General features: G+C 34.8%; 3 protein-coding genes across 4 annotated transcripts; all 3 read right to left on the reverse strand.

The window, feature by feature from the left end:
- Positions 1-1,561: 1,561 nt before the first annotated feature.
- LOC147403458 (transcription factor UNE12-like) lies at positions 1,562-8,229 on the reverse strand. Its single transcript, XM_086439046.1, has 7 exons — positions 7,603-8,229; positions 7,381-7,464; positions 5,460-5,579; positions 5,075-5,140; positions 3,437-3,502; positions 2,550-2,627; positions 1,562-2,332 (listed from the first exon to the last, which is right to left on the reverse strand). The coding sequence occupies exons 1-7, from the start codon at positions 7,909-7,911 to the stop codon at positions 2,102-2,104; spliced, it is 954 nt and encodes a 317-aa protein (XP_086295172.1). The 5' UTR covers positions 7,912-8,229; the 3' UTR covers positions 1,562-2,101.
- Positions 8,230-13,877: 5,648 nt separating this feature from the next.
- Positions 13,878-17,649, reverse strand: PNSB5 (NAD(P)H dehydrogenase 18). 2 transcript variants are annotated; one of them, XM_086439049.1, is made up of 6 exons: positions 17,368-17,649; positions 17,198-17,258; positions 16,055-16,117; positions 15,456-15,514; positions 15,019-15,312; positions 13,878-14,058 (listed from the first exon to the last, which is right to left on the reverse strand). In XM_086439049.1, the coding sequence occupies exons 1-5, from the start codon at positions 17,596-17,598 to the stop codon at positions 15,082-15,084; spliced, it is 645 nt and encodes a 214-aa protein (XP_086295175.1). In that variant the 5' UTR covers positions 17,599-17,649; the 3' UTR covers positions 13,878-14,058; positions 15,019-15,081. The 2 variants fall into 2 exon arrangements, with proteins under 2 accessions (XP_086295175.1, XP_086295174.1); XM_086439048.1 differs by having other exon boundaries at positions 13,878-14,099.
- Positions 17,650-18,218: 569 nt separating this feature from the next.
- On the reverse strand, positions 18,219-24,986 carry LOC147403460 (sec-independent protein translocase protein TATA, chloroplastic-like). Its single transcript, XM_086439050.1, has 2 exons — positions 24,619-24,986; positions 18,219-18,558 (listed from the first exon to the last, which is right to left on the reverse strand). Exons 1-2 carry the CDS (start codon positions 24,922-24,924, stop codon positions 18,421-18,423), a joined length of 444 nt encoding a protein of 147 aa, XP_086295176.1. The 5' UTR covers positions 24,925-24,986; the 3' UTR covers positions 18,219-18,420.
- Between the last annotated feature and the right edge of the window lie 455 nt (positions 24,987-25,441).

Here is a 25,441-nt window from a genome sequence, read left to right on the forward strand (position 1 = left end):
TTAAGCCACCCTTCCATACTGATTATGCCCTAATCAAATCTTGGATCTTTGCTCTCAAGCAAAAAAATTGATACACCCAATGATATAATAGTTCTATAACTTATTGACTCCTAGAAAGGCAGATTTGACTAGACTTAGATTAGATTTTTTACGTTACTTGGTCTTAAAATTCACCAAATCAACTCGGAAAATTTGAGTCTAATGCCCAATCTCCACTAATCACTCTACATCTTCAATGAACTGTATAAGCTGGTTGAGCATATTGATTTGGAGAGGTGGGCTAGAATGTGTTTAGCTTTAAAATCAACGTCGTGAAGTTCAGCTAAATTGATTTTGTGGATAACAAGAAATAAATATCATTATTTTAAAAAAAAATTATGAAATATCTAGATTAAATTAGTAGGAGGTGGCAGGTGCAAACGAATGTGTTAGGATTTATGTAAAATTAAAAAAATTATAAGTAATATAAAAGATTATTTTAGAAATTCTAAGTGGATAATGTAGTATAAAAAGATAATTTTATCATTTAAAACATTGCAAAGACGTAAAGATATTTTTCAAATTTAAATAAAAGTAACTAACTTCGTCATGGGAGGTGCATTTGTAATTTTATTCATTTTTTTTTTTTTTATAATGAAAATGACCGTGATACATTTTTGAAAGAAAATTTTGGTGTATTTAGGAGAGCAAGTTCAAGAGTGGTTAATCTAAAAAAGTATTAATTGTGCATTACTATGATTTGGCTACTAATGAATCTTCTTAATCTTTTTATCTTATTTTGAACAAGTAACATTTTTCAAGCTTTTGTATCTAAAACATAGTTCGCACAATCTTTTCCAAGTATAATTTGGAAATATATCACTTCAAAATTTTGTATTTAAAATGATTCACAACCCATCGATTCTACATTAAACTACCATCTCTGTAATTCAATAATTCTTTCAGATACCCAAAGCTAATCAGACCCGGTCAGGTCAGCCCACATTATTCGGTTCGCTCAATTCAAATTTGGGTTCAAAATTCATAATTGTAAAAAGATCCTGATTCGTAGAAATGGCAAAAATATTCTTAGTTCTATTGGGTTCTAATTTGATAAGTGCATATATAATTCAAGTATGCATGTTACTAGGTATAACTATAATGTAAGAAAATACTAAATAATCCTTCATCATATCTATGTATGAAAAAGATTATTCATAATCAAATTTCTCAAAAAATACGAATCACCAAATCTAACGACAAATTTGGACGGACCAAAATGGTTGGATTTTCTAATTGGTCAAAATGTAATTCTTGCACTGCACTAGTTTGCGGTTCGATCTAAAAAGAATGAATCAGGGGCCGTCCATTCGATTGAGCAACTGGTTGACCGCCAAGGAAATCTCTCTCTCTCCAATGATTCATCCTCCAATAATGATTAAAGATAATTGAACAAAGGAGTTACTTTAAAAAACACAACCCACTCACCCCCACACACAACAAACCCTCGTGTACCACAATTGATTTCTCTCAAGACTTAAACAACCTTCCAACATTACTTTTCTTCTTTTAAAGAAAGAAAGAAACAACCAACCATTATCCATTGCAATTTCCTCCTCTCCATTTTTCTTCTACTACATTAATTATATCTATGTACCCATCACTTCCTTTTCCAAGGTCCCACCACCCACTATCCTCTCCTCACCTCCTAAAAAAATATATATATATTTAAAGAGTCCCCACCACGAAAGTATTTTGGTTATCCACCACTACTATCATCCCCCACCACACCACTACTAAATTAAACAAGTGCAATGGATGAGAGCTTTGACAATTCTCCCCCTTCACTCAAAACATGGCAAGACAATTTTCTCTTCTTTTCTTTTCCTTTCTTTTCTATGCATGACATCACACCACCTGGTTAACAAAATACAAGAAAATAAAAAAGAAAAGAAGCAAAATCATGGCATCTGACTTCGATTGCAATGCCGGGGAGGGGGTGTGTTAGTATCCCAGCCAGAGTAAAAACTACAAGATGTGTGGGTTATGAAAAGGTGGGTGGGACCCGGTTGTGTTTCAAGAGTTAATGACGGGCACGCGCAAGGATGTGACCTTCTCAGGCTTATGAAGGAGGATTTGGTTCGGGCTTGATGATTGAGTGGGCGTCGGGTTGGTGTGTGTGGTAGATTGCAGAGGCAAGTGATATGGGCATGATGCATAGTGCCTTGGATTGGAGAAATTGCATGGCAGCCCCAACATCTTCTTCCATGAGCTTTGCTACTTGTTGTTCTGTGCCGTCCGTTGACCACTTCTCCCAGGCTTGCTGGTTGCTTCCACCCTCACTTGCTTCCCCCTTAAATTACACAAATAAAAGAGAGATATACAAGAAGAAGTCAACTTTCAAATAATAAGAAACTCTTGGCAAGGTACAAAACAAATGGGTAATTTCAAGAAAAATGAGACATAAGGTATGCATACCCACTCATAGAAAGGCATACATAAACATTAACAACAGATGCACTTGCACATATATGCTCAGAGCACAAAGGATTCTGATTTATACATATTACCTCAACCGATGGAAGTGGGATGTCAGCGACAAGCTGAGCCACTGCACCAGCTCCCCCTAGTCTGCTCATGCTCAGAACCTGTAAATTTTATGAATGAAATAAAAATGGGTAAATAATAGAAACTGATACCAATTCTTACGTTTACTTATTTGTAGAAGGAACTAAAGATTTGGTAAGACAGTATGATCTCCAGCCTGATGGCTTTATACATTCTTTTGGCCTAGAAACCTCTAAAGTAGGAATTCCCCAAAGTCTTGAGAATAACCATTAAACCCTGATTTGTTGTGCCCATATTCATGAGAAACAAATGAAAGATTGGCAAGACATTGAATGTATGTACCTACAAAGTTAGAATGGCTAATAATTATAGCATGGTTTCCATGATTGGTCTGGAACACCATTATCAGTTCAAAAGCTTCCAAAAGGTGTTTAGGACCAAGATAGAGTTCAACATGGAAGTTTGTATAAGTTGTTACTGACAATTTTTACCTCCAGAGTTGGAATGACTAATTATTAGTACACATTTTCCATGATTGATCTGCAATTAGTAATGATTAGAAAATGTTGTCCATAATTGGTCTGGAGAACATGCCTATTAGCTCAAGGGTTCCAAAAGGTGGTGTTTAGAACCGAAGTAGTTATGGGAGGTTGGCACAAATTAGGTCAAGGACCAATACAAAAGTTGATGAAAGTTGTGACAATTATGAATTTGATGCGATTAATGACAAAATGACGAGTTTGAAGATTGCCTAAACATTATGGACAAAGGAAGGGCAAGGGAAAATAAAATTTATATTGTACCCGTCGAAATATAGAGTGAATACATTTTTCTTAATGATTTTGCTAGAAATTAGTAACCATTTAACTCAAGGGGATTACTGTTGTACCTTGACCTGGAGCCTTAGGAACTTAACATAATCCACAATTTCATCAAGCATGGCTGCTCTATCCGTCTGCACAGGAAAATTTAGTGTGTCAATACTAAAGGAATAACAGAATAGGCATTCAAGCATGGCTGCTCTATCCGTCTGCACAGGAAAATTTAGTGTGTCAATACTAAAGGAATAACAGAATAGGCATTGTTCTTCACATGCTTTTGTTTTTCTTTTTCTTGATAAGCCAAAAAAAAAAAATGATTTGCTTCTTTTCTTATTGCTTTCTTTAGGTAAAAAAAACTTTCAACTTCGGGGCACCGGTGACATTCAGTAGCACTTTTTGCATTTGCTACAAATTTAAGAGGTCATCAAACCCAGACAGTTGAGATAGAACATGCCAAAAAATAACAGTAAATATTATGATCCATTTTGAATACTGTCAGTTTTAGAGATGTTGGTAAAATAGTTTTTGTATTGAACATTTTTGACATCACTATCCAGAGGAACTTCTTTATATTGCAATCTTTTCTTGGTGAAGGACAAAACTGCGAGGATGTTTTCAGAAGCTTTATATTTTCAGCTTAAAAATATGAGCAACAGATCAATTCTTGTATTTCCAGGTCATAGGCAACTTCAAGAATTTTTTGCTATCCTAATAGTTGAATGCACGTGAAGAGTCAATTGAACTGAGATCCATAGGGCATCTTTTCCCTAAGACTCGATGTCACATTGTGTCACTCAGACCATTTTGTGTGTATCTTTGAAACAAGTATTGGAAAGGGGACAACCGATTGAAAAATTCCTTCAAGCATATCCACCTTTTTCTGAATAAAGAAGAAGTCTGCATCTTTAATTGTTCGATTTCATCTCCATCTCATGGACTACGTAGGGAAGCCTTATAATAACATTCCATTTTCATGATGGTTGTTATTGTCATCATCCTCTACATAAAATCCTTATCCTAAAAGTTTGGAGTCGACTGAATGGATATTGTTCCACCATTCGAATATTCTTAAAGCCATTTTTTTTTTATAGGTGAAGATACTTTCATTAGAATCTTGTTAAAGCCATGTCTTCCAATAGGTCTTCCTCGCACACTTTCAGAACCTTCAACATGCATGCCTTCCAACTGAAGCTGGTATCGGTTTTTGTTGCACATGACCAAACCATCTCAATCTGCTCACTCACCATGTGTACTGTTTTTTCATACTACATTGAGTGAAAGATAGAAACTTTCATATCCTAATATGATGGTTGTTATTGGACAGGTAAAATTCCAATATCTCATGGCAAGTCTGTCAATTAAAAATCCAGTGCAAGCCTGATATGACTTGTCCAGGTCCAGCATGTAAGTTTCATAATGAAAAAACATTTGCAGCCTAGGTTTCCTAGCTTCTAGGCAAAAGGAGTCGCCTGTCAAGTCATTTTCTTAATTCATACAGGAAGCTAAATTTGGCAAGGAAAGGTTTTTAAAAAAAAAAATCTAATCTAATGTTTAATGTAAAAATGTAAATTATTACCTATCGTTTCCAATAACAAATTTTAATCATAAATAACAAACAATAACTGCAAAATGCATTTAATTGAAATAAGAATGTAGATGAAACCATAAACATTGCATAAAGGGAGTAAGATGGTCATAGTGAGGACCTTGTTGAAGGTAGGAAGCAGTTCCTGCAAAGCCTTCATTCTTTCTGCTATTCTTTCTCTACGTAACTACAACCAATTCAGAAAATGCAGCTATTAAATAATATAGAGGAATCCTAGATATAAAATTCAGCAAACAAAAGAACCACAAACCAAACCCATTTATGCCATAAGTATAAAAGGTGGAGTCAGTTCTTCTTCCTTGAGAGGTGTGCATGGGAAGTTTATTTTAGTAATATCTCAAGAACAATTGAATCAATTCATCTGTTCGATAATTCACAAAAATCCATGAATGAATCATGATCAAACCCCTTCATCTCATAAGAAATTGTACACCCTACGACATAACTGACAGACCGAGTTCTCCTTTGTATACATTAAAGCTTACCCGTTCGGCAATACTGTGAGGATCAGTGGCCTGCCCTCTTCTAGCCCGCATTCTCGGGCGGATGGCAGGTGGATGTGGCATAACGGAAACTGCACCAGATGTTGGTTGCCCGTGAAAAGGCTGCAAATATAACCAAAAAATAAGTGATGAAGAGATCATTTAACAACAGATTATGACCTTCACGAACGTTTTTGAAGCATCCCATGGTTCATCAAAAGTCAAGACTGCCCGTTGGTGCAATTATTTTCAGAAACCCATGGAGCATTTGCTAGTATTTATTCAGTATTTGTGATGCTGACAATACAACGTCGTGGTTTAAATGTAACAACCCATGGCAGAGGTCAAAGCACATGAAACTTCACCTAGGGGAATTCATCTCTGATAAATCCACATATGGATCCAACAATTTTTAGATTTCAACCCATTCGTACTCTTAACAAAATGTTTTTGGAACATGTCCAAAGTGACCTCCTAGGCACTTGAGCTCAAATGCCTACACTTCTGTAGTATACCCTTCTTCCTTTTTTCTTTTTCTTTTTTTTCTCTAAGAACATTGCTAAGAGTAACCACCTAGTGTCACAAAAATACACAAGGTGTTCAGCAAACAGAAGATGTTTAGTCTGAATATATTTATATCAAGGATAATATTAGTTGTTGTTTGACCACCTCATGAATTCACTCTACCTGTTTTTTTCCCCCTCTTTTGGGGGTATGTTAAGTCACTCAGAACTTAATTTTTCAAATAATCACTGCACTCTTAACAAGAGAAATTCTTTTGAACTAGACTTATAATTACCTTGGGGGACTCTGAAGATTTGCTTTGACAAGAAAGACTCATTTCCATTAGAATTAGAATCTTAGTTTAATATAGAAGAGGCTTGCATCAATTTTTAATTAATTTCAACTTTATGTTAATCTGAAATACACTTGCATATATTACCCAACACCTCCCAAAACATTGGGGAGAGGGACTCTACAAACATTTGCACCACCTCTTGTTTAAACTCCCCCCCCCCCCCCCCCCCAAAAAAAAAAAAAAAAACAGCTTGATCAATGATTTCTAGCCATTGGATTATGAGTAATCAAACATAATGAGTAGAGATCACTAATCAAGATGATTTTATGGTACCAAGATGTAGGCCAAATATAGTACAACCCCAAAGTGATATGGGCTTAACCAAGGTGTTTTTATGATTTGTATCACTTGGTATCTGAGCCAAAACCACGTTTGGGTCTAAACCCCAGAAGGACCGACTTCAAAAAAAGCTACCTAAGGGCCTAAAAAGAAGGGCATCATGGTGACAGCGATCACAAAGTGGGCACCAAGGGCAAGGTCACACCAAGAGCACAACCCATAAATATATATATATATATATATATATATATATATATATATATATATATGGGCTTAACTTTCTGCACCAGTAACACCTAAATATATTTTCTGCATTGATTGTGATCAGATCAAAATATTTATATAGCGTTTTCATTAGAGGTGGAGGACATCAAATTGGTATTCCAGTGGTGTCCATTCCTCTAAACATCAGAATCCATAAATACTCATAGAAAGAGAAAAAAAAAAATGTGTACGGATGTTGTATCCGTACAGCATAGGGGCCCACACCTGAAATATGTCAGAAGTATCACTTCATCTTCCAGAGATGAAGGACAAGACGAATGAACCAATACCCTTGGTTTCTCCGAAAATATTAGAAGCACCATTCAATCTTTTCAGGTGTGTACCTTCGTACCCAAAGAATAGCCATTGTAACAAAGAAAAAATAACAAAAACCCAGCATTTCAGTGACATTTTCATCTCTGAAACGAAGGTTATATTCGTTATTTCACTTCTTACCCCATTAATTACAATAACAGAATTAAAGGAACCACTTTTAGCGGGGAAAGGCGATTTTTTCCCAACCTGATGTACATGAGGCGCTGTAGGACGGACCGAGTGAGGCTGTAAATGTCCAAACGGTGGAAACAAATGGACTGAGTCTCTGTCCTGCACAGAAAAAATTGAAGAACCGTAAATGCCCACGGCTTTCAATAAATATACAAACATACCCCCAATTCTGAAAGCGAGACTACAAAGGCATAACATCAAGAAATACGGATAGAAAGAACAGTGAGAGCTGCTTACGTTCTTTCCAGAAGAAGCTTTCGCTTCAAGCTCCTCACGAAACCGCTTACCACTCCCCGAAGCTTCATCTGGTTTCATAAAACCGCCTTTTCCCTGATCCAAGCTCAATCCCAAAGGAAAAAAACTTCCCTGAAAACCACCTCCGGGAATATGACCGGAACAATCGCCGGAGCTCAATTGCAACACCATCGAAGCTGTTGTTCCCGCCAAATTCCCATCATTTCCCGCCATACCAGAATCATGTCCTGCGTATGAAGGAAGCGCTAAGATCTGTTCGAGAAAATCGTCCTCTGGAGGATTATTAGCCATGTCTGTGATTGAAAATTGGACAGATTGTTTCCAAGTGAAGTGTGAGTGAAGGAGAGAGAGTGTGTGTGTGTGAGAGAGGAATTAGGGCTTGTAAAGAGCACATACACAGAGCGAACGAAAGAAAGAGAATGAAGGGTTTCGAGAGAAACCTAAAGGCGAGGTTGTCGGGGTAACAGGTTACAGATCCATCGCCCGATAAACTGGAGAACTTTAGGGTTTCGAGGGTTTTGGTTTTTTTTATTTAAAGATCAAAAAGAGACAGTTGAGACAGAGATAGAGATAGAGATAGAGAGAGAGAGAGTCGCCTTCGAAACTCTCTCCGTTTCTACTTTGTTCTGACATCGTTTGTCGCGCTATTAAAGGAGAGTGGGAGAGAGAGAGAGAGGAACGAAAAGCTGGTATTTTTTCTTTTTCTTTTTCTTTTTTTTTTTTTTTATTTTATTTTTTAGAGTTACCCCTCCATGTTTTGATGAATGTTTGACGTACCCACGTTTTCAAACTAATGACATGGCCCTTGAACTTGATATTCCAATATCTGAATGTAAAATCACATAAATGCCCCCATTTCAACATCTTACCGGGGGAAAAAAAAATCATCACATCTAAGGAGAGGTTAAAACATAATGGGGTTTAAACCCTCTCCTCGAGTGCATATGATATGCATTCAATCATGAACAATCTTTGATTTTTCTAATCAAAGACCATTCATCTTTATCCCTCCAGTAAAAAAATTTGAATCCTCTTCTTCAACCATAAAATCTTGTCAATTATAACATTGAATCTTTTAAGCAAGATAAAATTTTGATTGTAATATAAAATAAAATAAATGCTAAATTAATATCTTACAATACCACATTCAACACTGTATTGACATGAAAATCGTAGATTTTTTTCCACAAAATATAAGTGAATAATATTTATGATTCCATGCACATCTCATCACTACAATATTGTAGAAAATCATAATAGGACAGGTGAATAGAGAGTAAAGGTACAAAAGATTAAGATAGGATTGAAATTGATGGATAAAAGATAAGTTTGAATAGAAATAAAAAAGAAATTTATCGTAAAAGTGGAAGAACTTGACTTGAAAATAAAGGAATCTTCGGAGAATTAAGATTAAGGATTTGTTTACTAGGAAGTTATCAATGAGGGTATTTAAGTCATTGTATATAGATTATAAGGGAAAATCAAAGAATCCAAAAGTAAAGGGTATCTAAAATATTCACCAAAACGTGGAGTGGTACATCTAAATTATCCTTTTATTTTTTTTATTTTTTGATTTATTTTTAAAGTTACTTTTGCCATCTTTTTTTCTCTTACATTGAAATGTTTTCCTTTCACATTTAAGGATCAGTTGATGATGACCATCGTTGTGGGTCCACAAGAATAAGACAAGGGACAACCGATCATGGATCCAAATACCTCAATTGGTGGGTCCGTTTGTATCCATTATTGTGTTTGAAGGCTAAGATGATTTAGTAGTCATTGTGATTCATCATCCCTCAAACACTGATTCTTACAACAAGAGTGGCCAATTGATTCACTAATTTGGTCTGTCCCAATGGTGGGCCAGTTCCTGAACGGACCATGGCCGACAAATTACTTATTGGATCTAGGGTTCTAAATGGTTCAGATCTCAACATTTAAACGGGTTTGGGTATGAGCGGAAAATCTTCAAGTCCAATCCAGTTAATAATAGCCGAATCTGGTCTGGTTTGAGTTGTCGGGGTGTGTCTCTTGACTTTTGACGTGGGACAGACGGATCCAACTCATTTAATTATTGGTTGGATTTGGGCCGGTTGATCCAAATTAAGATCCAATATAGACTCTTTTCTTGTTTGGTGAAACCTAAATAGATAATATAAATGTACCATGATAGTGGAACTCACAATTTTTGTGGAGTCTGACTAGCCTTACTAAGTAAGTAAGGATTTCACCCTCACTAAGGATCCTTGGGCTCAACTTGTGGCCTCCAAAAACAATGACCCAATGCTTCAAGGTTGTAGAGGACACAATTCAATGAATTTAAAAAAAAAAAAAATTCCCAAAAACAATTTATTTTTCACCATTGATTTTCAAATTTAAGTTTGGGAGTTATGTGAAAGTTCAGTAGCCATCCATTTTTAAAACCTTGGATTAAATTAAATATATATATAAGGAAATGTTCAGTACCTAACCATTTACCCAACCATTTGCCCAATCATTTTTGTCCTACATGACTTAGAAGTTTTGAAATGGGCTAATTTTTGGTGAAGATATATATATATATTATTTTACATGAGTTTTTCAAAATAACTTATAGGCCGTGGTGTTCGATTGCTGAGATGGTAATCCATTTAACCAAAACGACTTATAGGAAGGCTCAAATCTTTATTAACTTAGTTAGGAAAATGTTTCTCAGTTTTGTATGTAAGATGTTAGCATCCACTAGAATTATATTTTTCTATTAATATTCTTTAAAGAAAGAAAAAAGTTTTGTGATATTCAAGAAATTGCAATTAAACCTGATAACAAAGTCTTGCTTTCAGGACAAAAAATCAAAATAAGAATATTTTTAGAGATACCCATGGAAGAAACATAGTTAAATAGATAATATAAATGAACCTTAATAGTGGAAGTCACGAGGTTTAGTCCCAAGAGTGCTTCATTGTTATTTATGATTTCACATTAGAAGGAAGAAAAATAGATTAAACCTCATTTAAACTCTTTTAATTAAGGATAAATTATACTTTGACCCCCAATAGTTTGGCATAATTCCATTTTGATAATTGCACTTACCATGCCTTTCACTGATGGGGTTAGATTTAAATGTTATTTTATCTTCTTATTTTATGCTATTTAAAAATAATAATAATAATAATATGCCCCCTTAGAAATTCATTGAATTCATTTTTTCACATGCATAGTTATATATTTACATACAAATATTTTTTATTTAATTAAAAAAAATATTTATTTTCTCTTCTTAAATATATTTGTAAAATTATGGAAATTTTTTTTATGAAATTCAAATTTATGAATTTAGAAGTTTGCAAATTTATTTACTAGTGATTTTATATTTTTATATTGTATTTCTTTTTAAGATATAAAATAAAATATATGTGTTAATCAAAATGAAATTAGGCTTGCTCAATCTGTCCAATCCATTCAAAATGACCTAACTTGGGCTAACCCGAGCTCAGTTCGATTTTAAAAGCTCAATGTCCGGTTGAATTTGAGTTAATGAGCTCTAACCCAGTGGTTGAATTTAATTGAACTTGGGTTGAGGGTTCTACAACTTGACTTGAACTTTCAACTTGTCCAAGTTGCAGCCCAAACTATACGAAAGGTAAGTGCAATTATCAAAACATTAGTCGGTCAAAATGAAATTACGCCAAATTACAAGGATACAAAATGTAATCTACCCTCTAATTAATAGAAGAATGGAAATATAAATGGAGGATCTAGGACAACATGATCATACATGATACTTAAAATGAACTACTATACTTAAATTAGAAATAATTACTAATTGGAAATGCTTATATTACTTATTATTATTTTGTTTGATTGCAATGTGGAAACTCAAAACTTTAATTAACATGCAATTCTTTTCATTAGATTGTTTTGTATGTTAACCTTGTTGACCACTAAGAAAAGTATTAAATTGAGATTACTATAAAGTTTTGCTGAGATTGACTAGTATTGCAATTAATTTGATTTATTTTTAATTATTATTTATTATTGTTTTAAATGCTCTTATTCAATTAAGAGGGGTCTAGGGTGAAGTTTAAATGGAATATGGTAGGGAGGATTTGAAGTAGTAATAATATTTCAACGAGTTGTGTGAGATAAGTTGTTTCCATAACGAGTGAAATATGTATAAAAAGGTATTGAAGGTGTTATGGACTTTTTCTTTGTCATTTATTTTTGAGAGAGTTTGTGTGAAAAAAAAGTTTTCATAACATACTAACTAATGGAATTATGTCCTAGAAGTGAGTAGATAATGATTCTCACAACAGACTACAAATATGGTCGCATAAAAGAACAAGATTCATTTAATCGACCGTCTTCTTTGGGATAAGAATATGTTCTTCTTGTTCTAACCGTGAAAAGCCATTCTATTATTTTTTTTTAATGAGTGTACCCTTTTATTTTAATTTCTTCCACTCTAAAGATCTTTAATTCAGATCTCTAGGTCTTTGCTTTTCAAAGAAATTGACTATGAGAGTGATCAATGAAAAAAAAAATCAAAAGTTGATTGTTGTTCTTATAATCACCCTCTTTTTCTTTTTATTTTGTTCAAAATCCTATCTTAGGTATGTATATAATTTCACTACTTGGCATGTCTAAGAAAATTGGAATGGCATTAAGTAAATATTTTGGTGTGGATTTTGATTCACCTTAGTGTAGTTGGATTCTTATGCCGCTAATGATTTTCTGACTCGAAAATTTTCACTCAGTCTATACTCGACTAATATGGCAAGGTCACAGAACCGTTGATTGTTTCCTTGTGTATCCCAAGGAAAAAGATCTATGATTTTGTGTCTTTGTCACGTCAACTGAGTACAGACCAGATGAAATTTTTTGAGTGGACGACTCTTTTTATAATTTGTACCAAGGCTTTAAATAATTGAAAATTTTGTTCTAATATCTCTATGTTATTCTAATAATCAGTATAATTGTTGTGTAGAAATTGACCTTTTATTCTCTCGTCTCTCCCTTAAAAAGGTAAGAAAGTGCTTTTAACTATTCAATTGGCTGGTTGAATAAGGTAGGGAATCTGAAACACTCAGATTCTCTCCGTAAGAGAAACAATAGCACTTCTACTTATAAGACAGCATAATAAATATAAAAAGAATATTTAATGTTACATGAGACATGGAAAAGGTTAAGAAGATAATTTTTTAAGAAAAATCTCTCTTAGGAGACCACAGTCAAGGGGTATGTCTTTAGTTTCAAAACTCATGAGGTTACTCAAACATTCACCAAAACTCAAAAGGGATAGGCATAAAATCTAAACCATCCCCCACGCCAAACCAAAAAAGGGGCATGGTTTGAAAGGAACCGAATTTAACGATCTGCAGTTACAGTTATTTTACTTTTAACAGTAAAAATAGCAGTATAAGAAATGCTGATATTAACGGTGTTATAACTTCTTTTTGTTTTCCTTCAGAAAACATGACGGTGGGAGGACGTCTGCACCTTTGCCACGTCGCTTAAAGACAAAAGACATGAACTGAAAACTCAATAAAAGTTGCCACCCACTCGAATAAGAAAAAGATAAAAAGAAATAAAAGAAGAGCACAAAAGTGTGGCTAACTGTTTAAGCATGTTAACGGGTTCGTAGTCCAAAAAGAGATGGCAAAGGTGCCCCTGCACTTTTCTTTCTACTATTTATCTAAGAAAGTTACTAAGAATAAGAAGAAGAAATTAAGACATTGTGATCTCTTATTCTTGAAGCTCCAACTAGGCTGTCAATGGATGGTTGAAATCTAAATTCGTATTCGAAAATTTTGATATCATCCAAAAATTTTGGATATTTGTTGAGTTATGTCTTCTATTCTTGATATATGAAGAATTGTCATGAAATCAACTTGGATCTTTAGATGATCCAATAACGACCTATTTAATTGATAATATGTGAGATTTTCCCTTTAGATTCGGATTTGGATCGGACCTGTTTACTCTCTTTGTAATCCTAAATATATAAAAGGTAAGAGATAAAATCCTAAGAGAGTTAGAGAGATATACGAAAGACAGAGAAATTGTAACCTTGTTCTTCTTTGATTATTATAGTGAAATCGTCATTTTCGCCCGTGGACGTAAGTCAATGTTTTGACCGAATCACGTATATCTTGTGAGATTATTTGTGTTCTTGTTGATTTATATTTCGAATCTAAGGATTTTTTCTAACAATATCCAATTTGAATTTAGATAAATTTTTATCTAATAATAACATTGCCTAGTTCATAACTACTATATATAAACTTTACGAAAATTATGAATATGGGAACTAATTATCCAAATTACATTGCTTTGTAGATAGTTCACAAGACCAAACTTAACTTCTATTATCTTTTGAATTATTGATCTTCCCATTCAATAAGAGCTGGAATAGAAGCTGTGGATCATCAGCAAAGCCACCTCGATGAGAGATTTGACCTGCACCGTGTTCTTGCCCGTCAAAATACTTCCACCATTTCCTACAAGATTTTTTTTTTTTATTGGAATATAACGAAATCAAGCAAACAAGTCCAAATTTATTGTATTTTTGACATTCTTTATCTACCAACAGCTTTTGATATTTCAATTTATCTTCCTCCAAAAAATTTGGAATGGCATTAAGTAAACTATTTTGGGGTGGATTTTGATTCACCTTAGCGTAGTTGGATTCTTATAATTTATTTCAAGGCTCTAAATAATTGAAATTTTTGTTCTAATATCTATATGTTATTCCAATAATTGGTATAATAGCCATGTAGAACTTGACCTTTTATTCTCACATCTCTCTTAAAAAGGTAAGAAGTGCTTTTGGTTATTCAATTGGCTGGTTGACTGAGGTATGGAATCCAAGACACTTGAGATTCTCTCCATAAGAGAAACACTAGCATTTCTACTATAACAGCATAAATATAAAAAGAATATTTAATTGTACATGTGTCACCTTGAGAAATGCGGTAAAATAACTTTCTTTTAAAAGATTGAAAAAGGTTAAGAAGATTATTTTTTAGGAAAAATCTATCCTAGAAGACCACAGTCAAGGGGTGTGTCACTAGTTTCAACTCTTGAGGTTACTCAAATATTCACCAAAACTCGAAAGGGATAGGTCTAAAGTCCAAACCATCCCCCACCCCAACCAAAAATAGGGCATGGTTTAAAAGGAACCTAATTTAACGATCTGCCATTACAGTTGTTTTACTTTTAACAGTAAAAAGGGTATGGTTCTAGACCTAAGCTTCATCTCTCGAGAAGAAAGCTCACAAGCCCTCCTCTAAAGGAGAAAAATTCACCAAAAACAATACTTGGACTCCACATCTTGCTGTATGTAGTAACCTATTTGCAATTTTCACAATTGTGATATCTGTGAAGTACAGAATAGATAAAACATGAAGTAGTACATACCTGCCATTGCAGATGCTGGTTATGCAGTTATAGGTACATACGTTGCCAGATGATGAAGAATGATTATCTCTTCACTATGTCATCATGCTCCACAGTGAAATCCCAAAGCTCCCCATACTTCTCATTGAACTCCCATATGTTCATGGTGTTGTAATCAGCGATCAACTTGTCACGTGCACCCCTCTCCATATTATAGATCTGAGGTTCGAAATTATGGGGTTTATCCGGTTTATCCATCTCGATAATGCAAAATATCACCACGAACACAGCTGCTCCAATGTACAAGTACTCCCCCTAGAATAACAAGAGTCCAAAATCCCCACTGATGAGATAATCGGTTCCTTTCCATGAAGAAATAAGAGAATTTGGATCGATTTGTTTTTTTTCACGAGCAAAGGAAAGTATATAGGGTATAATATAACTAGATTCTACATTACCGGAACATTAAACACCAACCCAGCTGTTATTGCGGGAAGGAAGAGCCAGGAAATAAGCCCTGCTCAACATACACAAATAAAAAATTTAAATTTTATGTTTAGTAGAAAAAAACCACAAAAACAAAAAGAAGCAAAATATCACCCGAATACTTGAATTCTTGTCTCATTCATGGATGAGACTGAGTTGTCTTGGATGAGTCAACTCGTCTTAAAGAAGATAAACCATTTAACTGGGTTTATAATTATTTATTCATATATATTTATATAGAAATAATTATAGTTTTTTTTATAAAATAAGGTTGATTAGAAGAAGTTTAATCATGAGATCATATTTCATTTAGATAACATATATTTAAATTCTAAAAAAATGAATTATTTTAATAAAAACATACAAATCCCAGTTGACTCAGCCAAGTTTTACTGACTCAGACGAGATTTTCAAAATCTTGGCCAAGTCATCTCGTGAGATTCTGCAGGCTTGAGACACCTTATCTATCTGTCTCGTTGATGGATGATACCGAGATGACTCACCCAAGTCATCTCTGCCTTGGACTAGATTTGAAACCATGGTTAGCAAAGGTTACAAGAATCATTAATACCCTGAAAGCCAGAAGGCGGTTCTGCAGCTGCATACTCTTCAGCCACTGCTTCCCAAAATGTCCCTGACATCAGAAGAAAGAAATCATTTAGCAGAAAAGAGGTTTTAAACTGAAAAAATTATTTGAAAAAAAATTGGTGGGTCAGAATGAATGCATTCCACAAGGAATGATATTTGCATGAATCACAAGGAAGTGTGTTTTCCGAAATAGATCTACTTATATAAGCTTTGGTATCAAACCCATCATTATATTCTCTGTTACTTTAAGCAACAAAAAAAAAAAAAACACCAAGGCACTGAACTAGTAACTATGACTCAAAACCCAATATTCTAAAACATCATGAAAATGAAATGTTGTGTTTGTGCCTTATATTCATAATTTCGGAACTTTAGCTTTAGTGGAATTTCATCTTTGTACAAATTAGAAATGTATGGTAAACTCGTTTTAGGGTATATGTTTGAGATTAAGAGATTGTAACCCTATTTTCTCACGGAAATAGTGAAACGATCTCATCATCGCTGTAGATGTAAGCAATCTTGCCAAACCACACAAATTCTCTGTAATGTTCTCTGTATTTTGATTTGCATTTTTTCGATTGTTATCATTGCTTCTTGCATTGAATTTATACATGAAACTACAATTTATACAAGTTAGTGTGAACGTCAAACCTCAGATTGAATCGAAAAGGCAATAAAAATAAAAGAACACAAAACACAACATGATTACATGGTTTGGTAGTGCCCGGCATCCACAGATGAGATGAGAGAAATTCACTAATACTGAGAGAAATTCTTACAACCCAGAATTTCTCTCAATGGATTCATTGAATTAACCAATAATAAAAAAATCTTTGAAAGTAGAACTTCAAACTCAAGCATCTTCCATTACCAAATATTACATATTTACATCTCACAATTGTTAAGACAACAATTGAAGACGAAACCAAACAGCAATTTGAGTAAGTTATCAAAGAAATCCACAAATTTCTTGGAAAATCTTTCTTCAGAACAACAGGACTGCATTCTTAAAAGTAAACAAGAAACAAAAATTCACAGAAAACTATGTTTGTTCCCTCAATTAAATAAAACATATTTCAAGTAAAAGAGACATCTAAAACACATAAATCAAACACAAAAAGAATACCTTTCTCGTCTCCTTCATGATAAGTATGATGCCCATCATACACTCCATAAACAAAATCTTCCTGAAATTTAAAACATAGAATCCAAAAAATCGGAAAAATTCATCATGCATCAGTAAAAAGGAAAAAAAGAAAAAACAGAAAAATTGTAGATTTGAACCAATTTACACACAGGTTCAGTGCCATTAGTTGCCCAACGATCGCGCTTGTCTTCGATAAGATCAGGTTCAATCTCAGACAATCCAGCATTCAATCTTGTGGAGCTAAGATTTCTACTTATTTTAAGGTGTAGGGAATCAAAGGTTGTCTTGGAAGAACTCTTAACCCTAATTTCAAAAGTTTTGGAGATAATTTTAGGGATCGAATTGGTGAGGAGTACAGAGGGAGTTGAAGTAACCGCCATGTTTCGTTTTCCTGAGGTTTGAGTCTTTTAGATTCAGTCCTTTTTTCCATCTTTACCCGCCTTATTTTTTATATTTTTTTAATCTTGTTTTTGAACGAACGAGAGAGAGCTGTTTTCCTCTTATCTATCTACCCTGAGATATGGATGACACGTGCTCAAAAGTGATGGTCCACACGTGGACGTTTCAATCAACATGTGTGGGCCTTTTCCAGTTAGGGTCCGAATTCAGTGATTGTTAAAAAGCCCATGAGCCCACAGCCCAGCCCAATCCAATCAGGTCAGGAGTTCAGCCTGAGTAGTCACATCGAGTTGGGGATTAAGATTCAGAATTTAATCTGATTGAACCGACGGCTTATGTAATATTTCAGTCAAGAAAAAAGTTAAACAATCTGAATCAACAATCAAAACTTTTAAATATATTTCGAGAGAATTCGAAACATTTAACATTGCAGAGTCCATTTGTCTTTCTAATAAAGTGCCATTGAAACATTTCAAAATGACATGAAATTTGAAGCAAGCATACAAGTACAACCACCATAGTTTGACAGGTTGGGCAAGTTTGCACTCAGATTAGTCAAAGTGAGATCAACTCAGTGACGTGGAACCAAAACCCAAAAGAGTAAATCAAAATAGTTACCAAACTTCAAAATAACGGTTAAATTTAACCGACACAATAAAATACTCGTTAATTTACATTCTAATCTGGTATTAGAACATAAGAAATACACTGTTTAAAACAGGTTGGTACCACACTAAAACATGAATAAATACACTGATGGCTCAACAAAGTTGCCAGCATCAAAGAAATGCGCTTCGCGAATCTCATAGACTCTCATCTGTGCTTGAGATCTTGGTCTCTTGTTTCTCCATTTGACTGACTGCAGTTGGTTTCTCTGTAGGGGGTGTGTCAATTGCAGTTTCTGGTTCTTTTTTCAACTCTGTTTCGAACTCCTTGGCTGCCTGTAACATTCAAGAGTGAGGGGGGTAAGCATTCCAGTGTTCTTCAGGTCGAAGTGGTGGGTGTTGAAACATAAATTACTAAATGCAACTAAACCTGTAAGTCATGACATAGAAAGCATAAGATCAGGTAACAGACACGCTATCAAATTTTAGATCACAGAAACACCCTTCAAGTTTGAAAGGATGGTTCAAACAACAAGAACATAAGTAGCTTTAATCGTTTAAGGGTCGTTCTGGTCCATGAGGACACCGAAAAAGTGTTTATCCTAAAAAATGGAGCTTAAAGGAAAGTAAAGGATTCCGACAGAATCCAATAAATAAAGCCTTGTAATAAAGGTACTTTTACTTCATTGTGCAGGAAGCCTGTTCAGAAAATTACTTCAAAGAAAGCAGGGACGGAGGCGATTTCAGATTTGAGACCAATTAGCTTTGTTGTGATCGGTTTATAAGATTTTCTTAAAAGCCTTGGCTTCGAGATTGAAGTCTGTGATGCCAGCTATTAATGGTACATCCCAAGGGGAGCTTTTATTAGTGGGAGGCAGATTTTGGATGGTATAGCTAATAAGTGCATCAATTCCACAAGAAAGGCAAATTTGGATGACTTAGTCTGCAAGATTGATCTTCAGAAGGCTTGTGATCATGTAAACCGGAACTTTTTAAAATGGGTTTGGAAATAGATGGATTTCTTGGGTTATGACGTGTATTTCTACACCTACTTTTCAATCTTGGTGAATGGAACGCCGTCAAGTTTCTTTCAGAGTTCGAGAGGTTTAAGGCAAGGGGATCCTTTATTGCCCTTTTTGTTCACAATTGTGGTGGAAGCCTTGGGTCGCATGCTCGCTAAGGCAGTTGAGAATGGGAATCTTTCTGGTTTTCGTGTTGGTGTTGGGGGACATCTCATGTCGCATCTTCAGTTCATGGTTTACACCCTTGTGTTTTTGGACAATTCCCCCAGTCAGGTTCGGCTTCTCAGTGCAATTCTTGGGTGTTTTGAGGGGATTTCTGGCATACCAATCAATCGGAGAAAAAGTAAGTTGTTTGTTGTGGGGGAGATGGTTGGAGTGGTTAGCAGCTAATGTTGGCTTCCAGGTGGGAAGCTTGCCTACTTCGTATTTGGGGTTGCCATTGGGGTTTGGTTATAAGAAGAAGGAGATTTGGGATGTGGACAAGAGACTCGGCTCTTGGGAGACCAAGTATTGATAAAAAGGGGGGAAATTCACCTTGATCAAGAGCACGCTTTCTTCCATCCCCAATTATTTCTTGTCTTTGTTCCCCTTGCCAAGGAGTGTGGAGTTACAGTTGGATAGGATGTGTTGGGATTTCTTTTGGCATGAGAAAGACGGGTATAAGAAGCTTCACTTAGTCGGTTGGAGGAGGATGTGCACCTCAAAAAAGGGTGGTGGGCTAGGAATTAGAAAAATAGGATCATGGATATGGACTCAACATTTTATTTTGAATTTTTTTTTTAAATAATTATGCTTATGCAATGATAAGGAAAATAGATTAAAATTATCTTATTATCTTATGATATGTATCATTTACCTATAGACAAAAGAGTATACGCATTCATGTTAGCTTTATTATAAAGAAAAAATCAATTGGAAAGAGTAGAATAAAGCACATAATCTATGACAAGTACTAATCAACATCTTGCAGGAAAGAAGAAAAAAATACCACTGGAGTCCATAAAGTGTCAAAGAAACCTTTATTTCCCTCATAAACTTGCACTAGGATACTAATAAGGATTGGAATTATATTATGAGAATCCAATTAATTTTTATAAACATTACATGCGGGCCACATAGCAGCAGGTAACTCTAGCATTCATTGCCCTTTAGCTTTTGTGACACATCTTTGAGTATTCTTAGGAGACAAATGCATGGCTAACTCTTCTCCCTAGCTACTAAGAGTGAATTCCCTTGGAAACTAATATTGGCATCTAGACATCGATAGGGACAATACATGGGTGTCCAATGGTTTGTCTCCAGTTCTACAATTTACATGGTTCACAAATGAGGGCTACATCCATGGAGATTCAAGCCGGTACAATATTAGGAATGAGGGATCCCAGAAACATAAGGAACAAGCCTCCTCATTGTTTTTTAAAAAGCAACAAGCACCAGAATTTATATCTCTTATTGTTTTTTTAATATACCTATACGGCATTGATACAAATTTAAACAGTAGTTGTAAACCCTGAAACTAATCATGGTCGTGATTTGGCCTTATAACAAACAGTCCAGATCTATCCACGAGTTTCGTATTTTATATGAAAAATATGGAAAAATTCCCCTCAGGGGCACTATTCCCAAACCCCAGCCAAGGGGATGTGGCAACTATACTTGTGGATGAATCATTGAATGGTACCGCAACTTGACCAGGTTTCACAAATCCATTAATATCTCCAGTTAAGGCACTTGTAATACTAAATACCTCTATCCACATCAATTTCAGTCTTCTCCCAGCCTTATAGAGCCTTTGATTTGCACTAGAGTGCTCTTCTTTACTAGTGTCATTATTGGTCTTTGTTATACATGCCCAAACATCTCAATCACTTTTTGTTTATTTTCTCTCTTATTAATAGTCCGTCAAATGTATCTTTAAAATTTTTAAAACCTTGAAGGAAAGACTCTATATTCGTGTCATTTGCATCAGCCCCACTTATCGACCCTAAGAGGACTTCATGAGTTCTGCCATTGTACTATGAAACACTCCCAATTCCATTTGGTCCCAACGTCCCCATGGCATTTCTGCAAAAAAGTAAAAGAAAAAGAAGAAGCGTTTATCCCTCATTTGGGGGTTTCCGCAAGGGCCTAGGCTTCTCCATTTGAATTATATCATATAAAAAGTTCCCAATTTCTAATTAAGTGCACCATACAAACTTCCCAAAGAATCCTTCAAAATGGGAGCTCAATCCACCAAGAGCTCCAATTCCATGGCAAATTTTCAGAATTAAGTGACTAGTTTCATAAAAAATTCTTCGGTTCCTTTTTTTCCCATAAAACCAACATAAGGCAAAGGGAAGAATCTTCAAGAAGATTGTGCCTCTCTAACCAAAAAGATCACAAAACCATCCTAGGTGGACATCCACCATTCTTGTGGAAAAATCCATGCCACATCTAAAGAGAGAAGAATGCAACTCGAAATATTCCAATTCTCAAGCTACGTTATAATGGATAAAAAGGTCATTGGATACTATCCTCATGTTCTGTCCACAAAATACAATAACTAGCAATAAAAAAAAAATCATATATACATGAAGTGGTCCACAACCATCCATAATAAAGCTTTCACCATTGGAAGCATGGGTTAACTGTTAACCCACAATCTTTCCATTGCAAACACCCTGAAGGGAAGGAGTATGGGTGTGTTTTTTTTGGAGGGGAAGGGGGAGGGGGAGCTAACCACCTCATAAAACAAAGAAAGGTGAACATGCCTTTTGAGTGGATTTCCAAAGGGAGTGTTCCTGACATTTAAAAGTTAAAAATTAGTCAAACCAATTAAAGAGGGTGACATATTCCAAGATTTCTTGAACTACAATATTCCTTTTGAAAAACAAGCTCCTATTGAACTCAAGAGATGCATGATAAGATTCTTGGATGAGAAGAGAATTTGAAATTCTTTGTTGATCTTAATGATGAGTAGAAACAATAAGATTTCAGGCGTCTACAATCAACATGTAAGCTCTCTTGTATGAATATCCTAAATAAAAACACGCATCAACAATACCAAGTTTCCTCAGCTTCATCATCTAAGTTTAGCTTTACATCATAAAGAAGCATCACTAGTTCACATCCAAACTTAAATGTAGAGTGATTACGACTATAACTCAATTGAACTAGACAAAATGAGGAGAAATTAGAGTAAGCAACGACATAGCTCTCTAAATTTTGAATGTGGTCAATGCACCAATAATAACCTACAACTTAGTATCCACTCAATTTCTATCTAGCTTTGTAAATTAAAACTAACGGAAACATACTAGCTAGTTTATCAATTTAAAACCCAATGGTCATATACTAGCAACTTTGATATAAATAGGAAACTGTATTTTAAGAAACCAAAATAATTTCTAACAAGGAGTTAAAAATGAAAACACATTATGAATTATGATCAGACTAATGAAAGCAAACCCTCTCCACATAGATTTAATGAGCCATCACATATATTATATCACACAAAAACAACAAGCAAAGCACATTTACAAACAAATAAACTATAAAAATATTGTATCATAGTACTCCACCAATATAAGAACATCATCCTCTAGAAGTCAACAATTATGATTGAATGCTATAATGGTGACTTTATAAATTACCTAGTGATCTAGCACCTCTCCCCCAAAAGGGAAAGAGGAGTGCAAGGAAGAACTTGGGTTAAATTGGAGTCTCATTTAGAGTTCTATTAGGTTTTATTTTTGCTGGAGATTTTCATTTCTAACAGGAACTTTGAATTCTTATTAAATTCTTTTAATTAGAGTAGTGTAATTTTTTAGAAATATCATATTTTAGGGAATATTCCCAAAGTCAAAGGTTAGCAACAGTGAGCAAAGAAACCATCCTTCACAAAATAACCATTCATTAGCAATGTGCACCTTAAAAATACAATTACTAGGAGCCATGAATTTATATTAAGGTTGTTGCGGTTTTGAGTCTCTGATTCAGAGTTCGGATCATCCAACACTATGACTAAGTTTTTTTGATAAGTCCAACACTATGACTAAGTTGGATGGTCAGAATTGCGTCAATGTGAACAAAAGGCTGAATCAAATTCAAGTTAGACTTAGTTAAGGCCACATTTGACGGCAAAACTAGTCAAAAACCAATTTAAAGGTGAGACAAACCATAGTCAATCAAAGCAGGTTTGTCTCAAGGCAAAGCAAGCCAAACCTGAGTTAAGCTGAGTGGGGTTTTGCTAGAGACCAGATGATCTTGAGCTGACTTAGGCGATCCAATTCAAGATTGTCCAATAATTTAACCCTCTGTGGCATATATAGTCATTTTCTTCAATTTTAGGAATCTTACTCAGATCCCTGCATTTGTTCCTCATAGGAGTGGCAACAAATTTTATTCAGAGACTATTAAAGTGAGCCAGAGTTGCGCGCTGGAGCAGCTTGTTGATCGCTGAGTTAAAAAATTACACGAAGTTGTATATGGGTAGATGGTGGTCGAAAACGTCTCTCATTCACAATAGGAAAAATATGATCCACCTCATTTTACTCTTTTAGGAGTCTCATAAATGAATAGGTTCCTCGAAGAGCAGTGGAATGTAAAACTCTAACGCAATCAAACACATCCATTGCCAACAAATTACTAATAAAAGTAATATTTTCAGCCAAAGTTTCTATCAATGCCCAATCCAATACTCAAGGCTCTTCGTGACAAACTATCCATGAAGTTATATTTTCTATCTTGGGATGTCATCTAATAGACATGACATGAGATCCATCATCTACAATGGACCCTCTCACAAACATTCAATCACCACCTCTTGTACAGAGCATAACCAGAAACTTTGACTCATTAGTTGATATTAATATCTAAAATATAGCTTGAACATAGTCAGATAAATCAACGAACTACAACAAAACTCTCAACAGACAAGGGGCTTACAAGTGAAAAAGGAAGAAACGTGCCAAGCAATACTTCCTAGTGATTATTTGTAATTTACTTATTTTCTACTTCAAGCGAATCTCGAACCCCAATTTACCATTTATGGAAAATTCTCGTATTTTTTTACTTCTAGTAAATTAGGATTTTTACATTTGGGATTGGTACAATTTGATATTTGTTTAACTTCTAGTAAATTAAGCTTTGTATGTAATTAAGGATTTATATCTCATGAAACTGACTTAGTTTTGACATTTAAGGGCTTGTTAGCTGAACTTAGAGAAATCTCTTTGTATTCTACTCTAATTCATCAAGAATTCCAAACAAAACTTTATAATTACTCACTTAATAGACAGAAAAGCTCAACCTTGAATCCCAAAACCTAGAATCTCAAAAAGGCCTAAATCAAAACTTCGCAATCAAATCAAAACAGATGAAACAATTGACGAACCTGTTGAAAGCTCTTGACGGTTTTTCCGATACTCCGACCAACCTCCGGTAACTTCTTCGGACCGAAAACTAAAGCTACAACGCCGGCGATGACGACAAGTTCCGGTACACCGAGACCGAACAAACATCGAACGTTGAGACCTCTTTGAGCTCTGCTTCTGCTCAAGACCAAGCAATTACTCTTGTTGTTCTTCTTCAATAACTCGGTTCTGCCATTGTTGAAGAACATAGAGTTGCAGGAAGCGAGGGATATAGAAGGTGAATTCCTTGAAATCGGAGGTCGTAAGAGAGTTGCAGAGATCTCCATTTTTGTATGGTTTTCGCTCTCGTTTTCTTTGTGTTTGAGCTCTAGAGGATAAATAGATGGATGGCAAGCAAAGTCGTGTATTTTGACTAAAGTGCGCCTGGTGTCTATTGAGCTTGAGTTTTGTCCACGTGCGCGGGGAGTTGATATATTTGCGTAATTATGAGTTACGCCCTTTGATTTTGTTATTATGTGAGATACCCCTTGTATTTTTTGTAATCTCGTAAATATTAGATTTTACCGCATCAAGTGCAAGATCAGATTTACCAAAGATAAATTCTTTTTCCACGCAAACTTCTCCTAATGCCACCCAATTCATATGAAAATCTCCAAAGAATTGGATGTGGCGTTGGCAAAAGTTGGTGTAGCAATAGAATCTCTCTTACAAAAAAATCAATAACTCTTCTTTTATGAATTAATGGTAAAATTTTATTTTATTCAAAATTTTATTAAATAATTTAACTTTTGAAGGATTTTAAAAAATAAAATAAAATTTCTCTGTTAATGCACCCATGTAAAG

This window comes from Akebia trifoliata, chromosome 4, assembly GCF_017979445.1.
Source record: "Akebia trifoliata isolate Shusen 1 chromosome 4, ASM1797944v1, whole genome shotgun sequence".
Taxonomy (NCBI): domain Eukaryota; kingdom Viridiplantae; phylum Streptophyta; class Magnoliopsida; order Ranunculales; family Lardizabalaceae; genus Akebia; species Akebia trifoliata.

Coding starts and splice junctions, on each gene's coding strand:
- LOC147403458 (XM_086439046.1), bottom strand. CDS start 7,911: ATGGCTAATAATCCTCCAGAGGACGATTTTCTCGAACAGATCTTAGCG. Junction 5,580..7,380: donor CAGCGCCTCATGTACATCAG/GTTGGGAAAAAA, acceptor TTATATTTGCAG/CCTTTTCACGGGCAACCAAC. Junction 2,333..2,549: donor TCCCACTTCCATCGGTTGAG/GTAATATGTATA, acceptor GTGTAATTTAAG/GGGGAAGCAAGTGAGGGTGG.
- PNSB5 (XM_086439049.1), bottom strand. CDS start 17,598: ATGGCGGTTACTTCAACTCCCTCTGTACTCCTCACCAATTCGATCCCT. Junction 17,259..17,367: donor CAACTAATGGCACTGAACCT/GTGTGTAAATTG, acceptor TTTAAATTTCAG/GAAGATTTTGTTTATGGAGT. Junction 15,313..15,455: donor GGTTGGTGTTTAATGTTCCG/GTAATGTAGAAT, acceptor TTGTTATTCTAG/GGGGAGTACTTGTACATTGG.
- LOC147403460 (XM_086439050.1), bottom strand. CDS start 24,924: ATGGAGATCTCTGCAACTCTCTTACGACCTCCGATTTCAAGGAATTCA. Junction 18,559..24,618: donor CCGTCAAGAGCTTTCAACAG/GTTCGTCAATTG, acceptor TGAATGTTACAG/GCAGCCAAGGAGTTCGAAAC.